This window comes from Frankliniella occidentalis, unplaced genomic scaffold (assembly GCF_000697945.3).
Source record: "Frankliniella occidentalis isolate FOCC.00 unplaced genomic scaffold, Focc_3.1 Scaffold617, whole genome shotgun sequence".
Taxonomy (NCBI): domain Eukaryota; kingdom Metazoa; phylum Arthropoda; class Insecta; order Thysanoptera; family Thripidae; genus Frankliniella; species Frankliniella occidentalis.
The window spans coordinates 1-11,194 of NW_026267733.1; the positions used below are offsets into that span (position 1 = coordinate 1).

At 59.4% G+C, this 11,194-nt stretch overlaps 3 protein-coding genes across 4 annotated transcripts; 1 reads left to right on the forward strand and 2 right to left on the reverse strand.

Moving 5' to 3' along the window:
- Nucleotides 1–361: 361 nt before the first annotated feature.
- Nucleotides 362–3,211, reverse strand: LOC113208553 (uncharacterized). 2 transcript variants are annotated; one of them, XM_052275416.1, is made up of 8 exons: nucleotides 3,005–3,211; nucleotides 2,737–2,892; nucleotides 2,288–2,556; nucleotides 1,968–2,208; nucleotides 1,702–1,823; nucleotides 1,297–1,498; nucleotides 881–1,208; nucleotides 362–802 (listed from the first exon to the last, which is right to left on the reverse strand). In XM_052275416.1, exons 2-8 carry the CDS (start codon nucleotides 2,800–2,802, stop codon nucleotides 522–524), a joined length of 1,509 nt encoding a protein of 502 aa, XP_052131376.1. In that variant the 5' UTR covers nucleotides 2,803–2,892; nucleotides 3,005–3,211; the 3' UTR covers nucleotides 362–521. The 2 variants fall into 2 exon arrangements, with proteins under 2 accessions (XP_052131376.1, XP_026281386.1); XM_026425601.2 differs by having other exon boundaries at nucleotides 362–805; nucleotides 3,005–3,209.
- A 189-nt stretch (nucleotides 3,212–3,400) lies between these two features.
- LOC113208550 (uncharacterized) lies at nucleotides 3,401–6,578 on the reverse strand. Its single transcript, XM_052275420.1, has 7 exons — nucleotides 6,011–6,578; nucleotides 5,426–5,715; nucleotides 4,992–5,223; nucleotides 4,761–4,876; nucleotides 4,291–4,480; nucleotides 3,876–4,215; nucleotides 3,401–3,723 (listed from the first exon to the last, which is right to left on the reverse strand). The coding sequence occupies exons 1-7, from the start codon at nucleotides 6,185–6,187 to the stop codon at nucleotides 3,446–3,448; spliced, it is 1,623 nt and encodes a 540-aa protein (XP_052131380.1). The 5' UTR covers nucleotides 6,188–6,578; the 3' UTR covers nucleotides 3,401–3,445.
- Nucleotides 6,579–6,977: 399 nt separating this feature from the next.
- LOC113208522 (uncharacterized) lies at nucleotides 6,978–11,026 on the forward strand. The gene is made up of 7 exons (XM_052275419.1): nucleotides 6,978–7,785; nucleotides 7,906–8,112; nucleotides 8,340–8,781; nucleotides 8,948–9,155; nucleotides 9,230–9,492; nucleotides 9,655–10,034; nucleotides 10,171–11,026. Exons 1-7 carry the CDS (start codon nucleotides 7,418–7,420, stop codon nucleotides 10,676–10,678), a joined length of 2,376 nt encoding a protein of 791 aa, XP_052131379.1. The 5' UTR covers nucleotides 6,978–7,417; the 3' UTR covers nucleotides 10,679–11,026.
- The last annotated feature ends 168 nt before the right edge of the window (nucleotides 11,027–11,194 follow it).

Sequence of the window (11,194 nt, forward strand, 5' to 3'; positions counted from 1 at the left end):
GGGGGGGGGGCATAAAGTGGTCATGCAGATCACCAAAATGCGATAAACCCAACCCCTCGCGTGGTCACAGTGTGGCCACACGCAGTGCAAACATTTTACGACCACTGCGATGCTCCACCTGACTGACGTCGTTGAGGGAAGGGTTTTGTTACCACCATATGGTACTGGCCGATTCCAGAATAAAGTGACGAGTCAAATGAAGGATGGTTCCCGATAGTAAAAGATGCAAGATTTATAATATAAATAGAAACAAGACCAATGTGACACCCTTAATCATTTTCATGAAAAAGATACCAACATGAAACATAAGGGCTTTTCCCCAGTGCCTGGTCACGCAGACACAACCTATATAAGCCAATCAAACGGTTGAAAGAAAAACCTTTATTGATCTTAAAATAAAAACTACACGCAATAATAGTCGGGAAAAAAAATAGTTTACGATAACGAGACTCTTATCCCCCCAACCATTCTTCAGGTCTACGAGGAACGATCTGAAAATTGATGGACAGTTGGACACGCGACTAAAGCACCTGAACGCGTTCAACGTAAGTCAGAGGAAATCTCGTGGAGTAGAAAGTGCGAAGGCCGGCGGCCTCGGCAGCATCGGCGCACAGCGGGCAGTCTGTCTCGCCCTCGGGGTGCCTGAAAAACAGGCGGCCTCTGAGCGCCTCCGATCCAGGTTCCTCGCCCTCGCAGTCGCACAGCTCCAGTCGGAGCACCACGTGCAGGCTGGTAGGGGCACGGCGCACCAGGTCCTGCAGCACCGCGACCAGCTGCGTCACCTCCTCGGAGCCCCAGGTCGCTGCTGCACAAGACGCAATGAGCTTGGCACGACCACACACTCAAGACTCCAGCTCGATAGCACAATCACGGGTCTCACCTCCGGACCGACCCTCGTCGGAGTCACGCTTCGGCTGGTACTCGGCGACGACGAGGAGCTCGAGGGTGGGGATGGTGGCGGGGGTCAGGCCGCGGAGCACCTCGACTGCGGGCAGCTTGTCGAAGACGGCGAGCGAGCGCAGCCGCGGCAGGCGCGCCAGACACGACCCGAGGCACGACAGGTGACCCGCGTGCACGCTGCTCAGCAGCACGAGGTCCTGGACGTCGGTCAGCTTGCCAGCCGCCAGGGCCTCCAGCGTCTTGTCGCGCCAGCCCGCGAGCTCCAGGCGCCGGAGCGGGCCCGGCAGCGACCTCAGCACGTTCTCCACCTGAGGACACCGAGCAGTCAGGGCGGAGCTGGGCTGGGGCGGGGAGGGCTGCTGACAATCCGCTGTGTCGACCGATTCGCGTACCCACCTCCTCATTCGTCCCTTGTCGAGCGTACGGGGCGGGCGCGCCGGTTTCGATCGCCAGCTCCTTCAGGCCCCAGATCCGCCGCAGCTTGGAGATCATGTCGAGGTCGGCCACCAGGTCCATGCGGACGACGTTGCTGGTGCAGGAGTCCACGAGGGACACGAGCTCTCTGGAGCCCAGCAGCGCGAGGCAGCGTATCTGCCCGCTGCGAGCAGCAAAGTCAGAGGGTTTCGAACGCCGCAGGGGGTACAAATATTACGCGGCCCTGCAACCGTTATTAGGGTCCACAGGAATTTGGACCCCCGGGATAGGTCCTGATGTCCTCATTCTTTCGGGACGCCATAGTATTAGTATCCCCCTGAAAGTCACGTACTATGAGCATGAGCACGACCCAAGACGAACCCTCACCCGTGTGCTCGCAGTAGCGAGTCAAACGCCCAGAGGCTGTATTGCACGTCCAGCTTGTAGTCTCGGTTGAGCCGGTCGACCTCCATCACGCACAGAGAGTGCAGCCTGGGCAGCACTACGGACTGCGTGAAAGGGACAGAAAGAGTTGCGGCGTTTCGTCCGACATTGCATGTGGCTATCGTTTTGAATAAAACGTGCACTCTCCTAGGATTGGAAATTCCCGAAAAGTTCCCGATAATTTCCAGGGTTTCTAACCCTACACTCACCTGGGGCCAGCACACGCTGTCGATGTACGCCGCGATGAACTGGCTCCCTATCCACCAGTCCTGGACACTAAGGGTCTCCAGGCAGGTGGCGTCCTGAAGGATGCCAAAGAGCCATCCCAGCTGAATGTCTACCACCTGGAGGTGTCTCAGCTGCCGCACAAGGTCGACGATAAGGCTTCTTGTCCACAATTCGATGCGATTGTCTCCCCAACCGCGACCAACCTCCACCTTCAGTTTGAGTCTATGGTAGAGAAGGAAGGTATAACCGTTAGTTATCGGTGCTGTCGTCGACGAGATCCGCGGATATGCGAGTTCCTTACCCGCCGACGCCTTCGATGAGTACACGGCTGACGTCACACAACGTCCACCACACTTCCGAGAACTCCAAGGCGTCGACCGGTGGCGCGACCGGCAGCAGTGCCAGGACATCCTCGACGCTCTCGAACAGGTCCTCCCCTCGCCAAAGCTGACTGTGGGCCCTGGTCAGCGCGCCCAGCCGCGCGGCCGCCAGCCCGGCGGAGCCCAGGTCCTTGATGGACAGGAGGGAGAGCACCCGCAGCAGCGGCACGTCGGGCAGCAACAGGAGCGTCTGCGGTACAATAACGATATCGGTCGTGACAGTATCAAAAACGTTATTGTTCTGAGACCGATAACGCGAAACCATCTCAAGAGGAAAGTTCCTCATATCGACAACACAGCGAAAAACCCTAACATGTTTTTCGTTTTGTAAATCGACAAAAATATGGCAACCCGGTGCTTTCATTCTCACCATCTGCCCTCGTTCGTCCATGGCAGTGGCCGCTCCGTTCGAAACATGAGATGGTTTGGTCGTCATCTTTAACCTGCCTCCACCGACCAGCCAAACGGGCGGGAGTCTGTGTGCACTGAGCCCGTCCCGAGCCGGTCAACGGTCAACGATGGCGACCTAACCCCAAAATAGAAATGCAAACTTATATTTTGCTACCGACGATCTCGTTGTCTCGTAAGCTCGCTGACAGCGGTGGCCGCACTGATCACTTTTACCCCGACTGACGTACCGCAAATAAGTGGTGAGGTGAGGAGAAAGACTGCCAAACCAGTGTCAAAGAAACAACAGACCCATATTCGACTGCACCGCACCGCGCTCTGACTCTGACGAGAAGTGACTGCTCAGCTTCGACGCTTCGACCCGGGAGCCCTACAGACCGCGGCGTCCTCGCCCCCGTGAGAAAAATAAATCAGCTCGGTGACGAATTGATATTGAGACGGTCAAAATATGTGTCGATGGCAGGGACCACTTTGATATTAAAATTCGACACGAAAACCGACGGTTTTCTGTTAGCGGTGTCGATCAGATGTCAGTCACAGAGCCCAGTGAGGAGGGGGGGGGGGAGAAACGAAACTGTTTAATCTTCCCGTAATGACGGGTCAGATGTCTAATTTATTAACAATTTTTAGTTACACGGGTGTTGGCGGGTCAGCCGTATGGACGTATATCTCTACGTCACCTGACGCCGCACCACCTCGGACGCTGACCACGACGAGCCGGTGTAGAAGCAGCAGCGCAGGGCGGCGGCCTCGGTGGCCTCGGCGCACAGCGCGCAGCCGTCGGCCTCGGCCAGGGGGTGCGCGAAGAGCAGCCCGCAGCAGACCGGGTCTCGGTCGCAGTCGCACACGAGTCTCAGCACCACGTGCAGGGACTGGTACCCGGCCCGCATCACCAGGTCGTCCAGCACCGGCACCACCTCCCCCGCCATGTCCGCGTACTCCTCGGTTGCTGCTCAACAAGGATGCGGGTCTCATGACCAATATCGTTGCCAGAAAATGGCCAGTTTCGTCAGGAATCACCCCGAAACCGACAAGTTTCTTAAATTTTACATCGTTTCGATATCGCGTCAATTTTAACTTCTCATTGGGTCAGTGCCTTACCTTTGGCCTTCAACAGATAATCGTAACAGTGATTCGACTTCGGAAAGTAGCTGGCGACGACGAGCAGCTCCAGGGCGGGCATGGCGGTCGCGCAAATGTCCTCGAGCACATCGAGCGGCGGCGTACCGCGCAGGACGAAGAGGACGAGCGAGCGCAGGCGCTCGAAGACGGCGTCCTCGCGGAGCAGGCCGTTGAACTGGGAGGGCGCCTGCACGACGAGGTGCTCGAGGCTGTCCGTCAGCTCCCCCGCGTCCAGGACGGCCTCCAACGGGTCATCGCGCAGACCCACGAGCTCGAGGCGGTCGAGGCGGCCCGGCCACGACCTCAGCAGGTCCTCCACCTGAGGAAATGTCGGGTCCAGGAGACAGTCTCGGAGTCTCGGGGACTGTCGAAAAAATAAAGTCACGTGGCTTACCTCCTCATATAGGGCGTCTTCAGGCGTGGGTGGCATCTCTATCCTGAGCTCCTTCAGCCCGCTGAGCGGTCGCAGCTTCGCGGCCAACCCAACGTCGGCCACCACGTCCAAGCGGCGGAGGTTGTCGGAGCAGTCGTCCAGAAGCGGCATGAGTTGTTTCGTGCTCAGTGTCACACAGCGCAGCTGCTCACTGCGAGAGAGACATAGGTTCTAACACTCGCGAGGTGACAACGTTCCGATCAGTAATGACATTTCAAACGATATCGAAACGATATCAGGCTAATAGCGAAATGATATCAGGATGATAGCGGAACAATATTAAGCTGATATCGAAACGATATGAACCAGATACCGAAACGTCATCGACATGATATCGAAACGATTCGACGTGATTTCGGAACGATGTCGGTTTGACAGCGGCGAAAATCGTTTTAAACAGCACTTCTTCGCTGGGGTGGCCGGTGGCCTACCTGTGCGCTCGCAGCAGCGAACTGAACGCCTTCATCCCTCTCTTCATCTCCAGGTCAAAGTAGGCCCCGTAGAGAATGGACACCCTCACTGAGTGCAGCTTGGGCAGTGGCGCCGCCTGTGGGACAAGAGCGTGGTAGTTGGTGATGCGCAGGGTCGGGGCCAGGCCGAACCACCTACTTTACCTCAACGTCAGCTGAAGTTGAAACGACGTGTCGTCACGGCGCACTCACCTCCTGCGGCCACAGCACGGTGGTTCCCCTCTCCAGCTGCCAGTGCCAGACGTGCAGCGTCTCCAGGCAGCGGGCGTTCCGGAGGCCGTCGAAGAGCCACCCGAGGTCCGGCTCCGACAGGTCGAGGTGCTTCACCTGCGGGCCGATGAGCTTCCGCAGGAGGCGGGCTCTCTGGGCGTTCCTCGGACCCCGGGCCCGGGCCGGACTCGTATCCAGGGTCAGTGTCAACCTGCTGCAAGCAGGGTAGAGTAGAACTTCCGGTTACCGAGCGAGTCTGTCGTTTGACCGAAGAGACAACGTAGTATCTGAGAAAATAAGGGTGCTGCTAAGCACCTGTTCAAGTAGTGCTAAATTCAGGCCCTTTGTGGGCTGCGAGAGCCTTTATCGACAGACGCTTAAAGCTTTCGTTTCCCCCAGTGTCCTGCGAAACCCACCTGGGACTCCTGAAACGCCCAGACACGTCGCCGTCGGTTCCGCTATTTGTTTGCAGCGTGTGGACTGGCGCGATCTGCAGCAGGGCCAGGAACCCCTCCGCGTCCTTGACGTGGACGCTCACGTCCCCGTCGCCGTTCCAGAACGGCCGGTCTCGGTGCGTCCGCGTGCTCGTCAGCTCGCCCAGCCGGGGCACGGCCTGGACGGCGGCCAGCAGGTCCTTGAACGGCAGGAAGGAGAGCATCCTGAGGAGCGCCAGGTCGGGGAGGTCGGGTAGCAGCGGCGGCGTCGGCTGCGCGGGCAGCATCGTGTGTTAGTTTGAGGAGACAGGCAATCGCCCCCCCCCCTCCCACAAAAAATATAATAAAAAAAAAAAATTGCATCGCACTTGATTTTTCTTGTACGTGCTTGATTCATTTAAGGACAATGCGCTACTTCTAAGAAAAAAATTTAAGCAGCTTGTTACAATACCAATATGCTCTCAAAACACGCGCACATTGTACTTAACAAAATCAAGCACTTGAAAAATCAACTGCACGCTTCCTGGGTATAAACGCTAGCAGGGCAACAACGGTGGTAGTTCTTACCTGTTTCTCGCATTCATTCCAGGCCTTTGTCATCTCGTCCCACTCCCTGACCGGACATTTACCTTCGCCAGATGCTAAGAACCAAATGACTTCTTTCTCTGTCTCTGTCAGTTCGACCGATATCTTTACCGGTGTGGTCGTCATTTCTTTTCTGCTACCGCGGGAGGAGGGAGGCATCGGGTCGAAAGCCTAACCCCAAAAAGAAACGGAAAACAAAACCGACAAGTCAAACGGCTGGATGTCTTAAATGTTTCCTTTCCACATCCGAGAATGCGGCAAGGAGCCAAAGTTGCGCCCACTGTCACGTCCTACGCACTGTAAATAGTGATGAGAAGCAGCAAGAAGATGTCACTACCCTGTGTCAACAAACGCGTCGGACTCGCTCGGGCCAGTGAGCATGGCCGCTTCGGGCCGACCCGAGGGCGATCGGCTTTTCTACACCCCCACTCCACTACCCCGTTTAGTTTTGGCCGGTAGATTCAGTGGTTGGCGCTCTTAGTGTACGATGAATCAGTAATTTTGTCGTAATCTTTATGAAAGGAAAATTATTTTGATTCAATAGCTACTTTCAAGAAAAATCCTTGTTTTAAGGAAACGATTGTCAGGGTACGAACACTCAGAAGCTGATGATTGGACCAGTTGCACATTCGTGCTTCAATCTTCTTTTCTTTCGAAACATACACACTAAAAATCTTATTAACCTTTTTGTTCATAGCTTACTGAATTCTCATGCTCAGCTTAGGCATTTTATAATACGCCAGTGCGAACAAATTTGTTGATACTGACGTCATAAAAAATTCGTAAGCTGAGCATGTTGACAGATTTCATTAAGCTATGAACGAACTAGTTCATAATATTTTAGTGAGTGTGTTTGTCTTAACTTGACAGCCCTTCCTCATTCTGTGAGGATCGCAATTTAGATTCCCCCGTCCTCCGACAGGTAAATGAGGAGTCCCGCTGCGCAGTAGTATGGGTGCCTCCGCACCGCGGACGCATCCAGCAGCGCCGTCACACCCGTCGCGCCGCCCCGTCACGGGCGTGGTCACGGTGTGGTCATGCGGCGGTCACGGCCACGGCCAGGGTCGCGACGCGTGACGGCAGTGACGGGGACAGCACGGCCGTGCAGGTCGCGACGCCGCCAGCGTCGCCAGTTAGCGCGCCGACGTGGCCCGCGACGCCAACCCGAACGACACGAGACGTTGTCGCCGATCGCTCCGGACCGCAAGCAGCAGCGACCCTTACCGTTCGATTTAGGGTGGTGTGATCCCGGACGCGTGTCGGCGATCGCGCCGTCGACGAGGTGCTCGTGTTCGTCGGCGTGCTGCCGAGGCCGAGGTGATGCCGTGAGCGGGCGCCGCCGGGCCGCGGCCTACAGCCCCATGGCGCCCTGGCCGGGAGGGTAGCGCTATGCCGTGCCGGCGTCGCCACCCCGGGCGCCGCCGCCCCTTCGCAACGCCGCCGCCGTTCACCGCCGCCGTCACCGCCGCAAGGTCGCCGAGATGGTCGCGGCGGCTGTCGCCGAGGCTGGCGCTGGCCGCCGCGCTGTCGCTGCTCGGCCCGGGGCTGGCCATCGGCGCGCTGCTGCACGTCAACGACATCCTCAGCGCCGACCTGCTGCCGGGGACGCTCTTCCTGCGCGAGCAGCAGCCCGTCAACGCCACCCTGGCGGAGCCCAGCGCGCCGCCCTCTTCGCTGCCCCTGCGCGCCGCGGGCCACGGCAGCAGGCCGCGCGCGGGCAACTGGAGCGACGCCTTCCTCACGATGAACTTCCACAGGTGACGATCAGACTATCTCCCCGATATCGCCCCGATGTCCCTCCGATATCGCTCCGATATCGCTCCGATATCGCTCCGATATCACTCCGGCATCGTTGCTCAACGCTGTGCCTCCCGCAGGCGCATGATGAACGAGTACCTGTGCCGGAGCTACGTCGCGGAGCAGATCCTGGGGGACATGACGGGCGACGGCGACGAGGGCCCGGCCAGCGCCGCCGCGCTCACGTCCTCGGCGCCCCAGCGGCGCATCAGCAGCACCCTGGTCGTGGATAAGGAGGCCGTCGGCAGCCTCCCCGGCCAGGACGCCGCCGACGAGCTCGGGGAGAGGTAAGTGACGAACGCTCCACTCTCGGGCGTATAAGTTCGACGTATGAGTGGTTGTGTGTGTGTGTGTGTGTGTGTGTGTGTGTGTGTGTGTGTGTGTGTGTGTGTGTGTGTGTGTGTGTGCCTGCCAGTGTGTGTGCGGGTGTGCCTCTCACGCCAATGCAAAGCCCACCTTCCCACAATGGCTCGCTGTATCGCGATACCTCTCTCCTTTCCCACGCCGCCCGCAGGAGCGCCGCGGCGGCCAACGGCTCCGACGCGGACCCGGCCGGCGTCCCGGCGGCGGACGGCGAGGAGGGCGCGCGGCGTCGCGGCGCCGACGAGGCGCGCAGCAACCTGCCGGCGTTCCGGAGGAAGGCGGCCGCGGTGACGTCGGCGCCGGTCGGCGCCCGGGTGGACGACGACCCCCGTCCGAGGCGGCGCCGGCGAAGGCGCCGGCGGCGGAAGCGACGGCGCCGGAAGCGGCCCGGGTACCGTCTGCCGGGCGCCGACCGCACCGACGCCAAGGACAGCATGCTCGCCGACGAGGGGTCCTCGGCCTACAAGGACTGGCTGGCCAGAACCACCCTGCTCGAGGACATATACCGCCACTACGACAACATCGCGCAGGCCTCCGTCCAGCCCGAGAGCATCGTGTCGCCGCAGGACATGGCGACCTTTGAGGGCGGCGAGGTGAGGGCCAGGTGACATGGGGGTGTGCGTCAACGAACTGGACGCCAACTGTGACATGAAAGTGTTGGACTTTCGGTCGATATGCCCGACTGATCAACCGTTTCATGTTACTATGAAAGAGGTTCTTTGTAAAGTGCAATTTTCTTAACAATCCTCTTCTCTGCAGGTGACGGGGTTCGCGCTGACGCACGCCTCCAGCGCACCCAGCCCGGCCATCGCGCCCGCCTCCTTCAACCTGCCGGTGTCCGTGCCGGTGCAGCACGCCGGGCTGCCCAGCCTGCACCCGGGGCTCAACCTGGCCTCCTCCATCAACAGCTTCGCCTCGCCGGCGCTGCCGCCCGCGCTGCCGGCCGCGCCCGCGTACGGCATCGGAGGTGAGCCCGGCGCGCGGCCGCGGAGGTTGGGCTGCCTACCTCAACGGCGTCTCACTTGGTCTCCTCCTTTCCAGAGGACAGGAACCCGTTCGAGTACAGCGGCGGCGGCGGCGAGTACCTCGAAGACCACCACGGCCACCACGAGCACCACGAGCACCACGAGCATCACGAGCACCACGAGCACCCCGAGTACGAGCACCACCACGAGGTGCACGAGAAGGGGCACGGCAAGATGCTGTCCATCAAGGACCTGTTCGACCTCGTCCTCACGGCCATCGCCTTCCTGGCCTTCGGCGCGTTCTCCATCCACCTCATCATGTACCTCATGATGATCCCGGTACGCGAGACGCGAGAACTCAAGGTGATAGTATCCGGTCTGCGGGGAAAGAAAGTGGCCAGTTTTCCGGAACCATGAAGTAAAGAGGGATTTTCACTCCTATGTCCCGCAGAGTTTTTCCGAGTTCCTATAGAAGGGTTGCTAAGACTGTTCCTTCTACAGAACAACAACAACATGATGATGATGGAGATGACTCCGGGCACGGGGGGAGGCGACGGCGGCAACGACAACGGCGCCGGCGAGGCGGAGGGCGGTCGGAGGCGGCGGCGCGCGGCCCGGGTGTCGCCCGGCGCGGCCCGCCCCGCCCAGGCCGTGTCCGTCGAGGTGCTGAACCGCGCGGCGCAGCGGGTGCTCGCCTCCATCGACGCCGCCATGCTGGTGTACCAGGGCCCCCGCCGGCGACCCGCCGGCCGGTCGCTCGGGGTCGCCGCCGAGGAGCCGGTCGCGGACCACCGGGACTGCCTGCACCGGGCGCTCTGCAGGCACAACCGCTTCTCCAGGACAGTGGAGGGGCCCTTCAGGCTGTGGCTGCCCATCTGGAGGTGAGAAAAGCTCGCGTTATACTGGAGGAAAAGTTGAAAAAGTGGGGATACATGGAAAACAAAAATTTCTTTTATACTCGTGGAATGTAAGTTGAATACCATAATGTTGACACCCACCATGCCCATGTCGTTGTAGTGTCGGGCTGAGCTGGGTGGCTGGCCGCCTGGCCCCGGGGGCGTCGACGCCGGCCTCGGCCACCCTGGACAACCTGCGGGCCTCGCTGCTGGGGCTGGGCAACGCCCGCTGCGCCGCCATCTTCCCGCGGTGCGTGGGCGCCCCGCACGCGCAGCGCCACGAGGAGCCCGACGGCCCGCTGCCGCCCCCCGGGGCCCGGCCGACGGGGCGCCCTACCGCCCCCGACCAAGCCACGGCCGCCCCCGCGACGGCCGCCCCCGCCACGGCCGCCCCCGCAGGGCCGCCACCGGGGATCATCCACCCCGCGTTCAGCAACCTGCCCAAGATCATCACCAAACGGCCGCTGGCGGCCCCCGCGGCCCCCGCGGCCCCCGTCGGCCCCGAGGCCCCGCCGCGCTTCACCGCCATCGGCGTCAAGACCAACAAGGGCAGGCGGAGGCACCGCGTCCGCGGCGGGCCGCACTCCAGCGCGCGCACGCGCCCGCAGCCCGCGCACGGCCAGGGCTGACCAGCGAACACTCTATTCACGCTTCACTTTAACTTTAATAAATAGGGTTATTACGACGACGGCTTGTTCAACTGAACCGAAGACGTAATAATATTTCCCGGGCGGACCATGCAGGCCAGACGGCCGCAGCTGTAACGAAATGTACAAAGAAAATTGTAAAAAAAAACCAACAAAGTTTACTTGCCATATAAACAAATATATCCTTCTCTTTTATGGGTTAGAAAAGTGAGGCTTCTTACGCAGCATCTCACGGGGAAAACGGGTGTCTGTGTATAGGAATGGGTAGAGGGGGAAATCTGCTAGGTATACTGCGCAGCCTGTAAATAAAGATGTAAATCATCAACACCATTTCTTGTTGTTGCTTCTTTTAATTTTAACATTTTCCGCTTCATCAATGAAATTAATAAAATTCCCAACATTTTTTACAGTGTTGCCAGAGGTGGGGTATCCGCGTGCCACATAAATGCGGAAGACGCCTTTTGTTAATCTCTTCTGCTAGAACTTAATGAAAGCCAC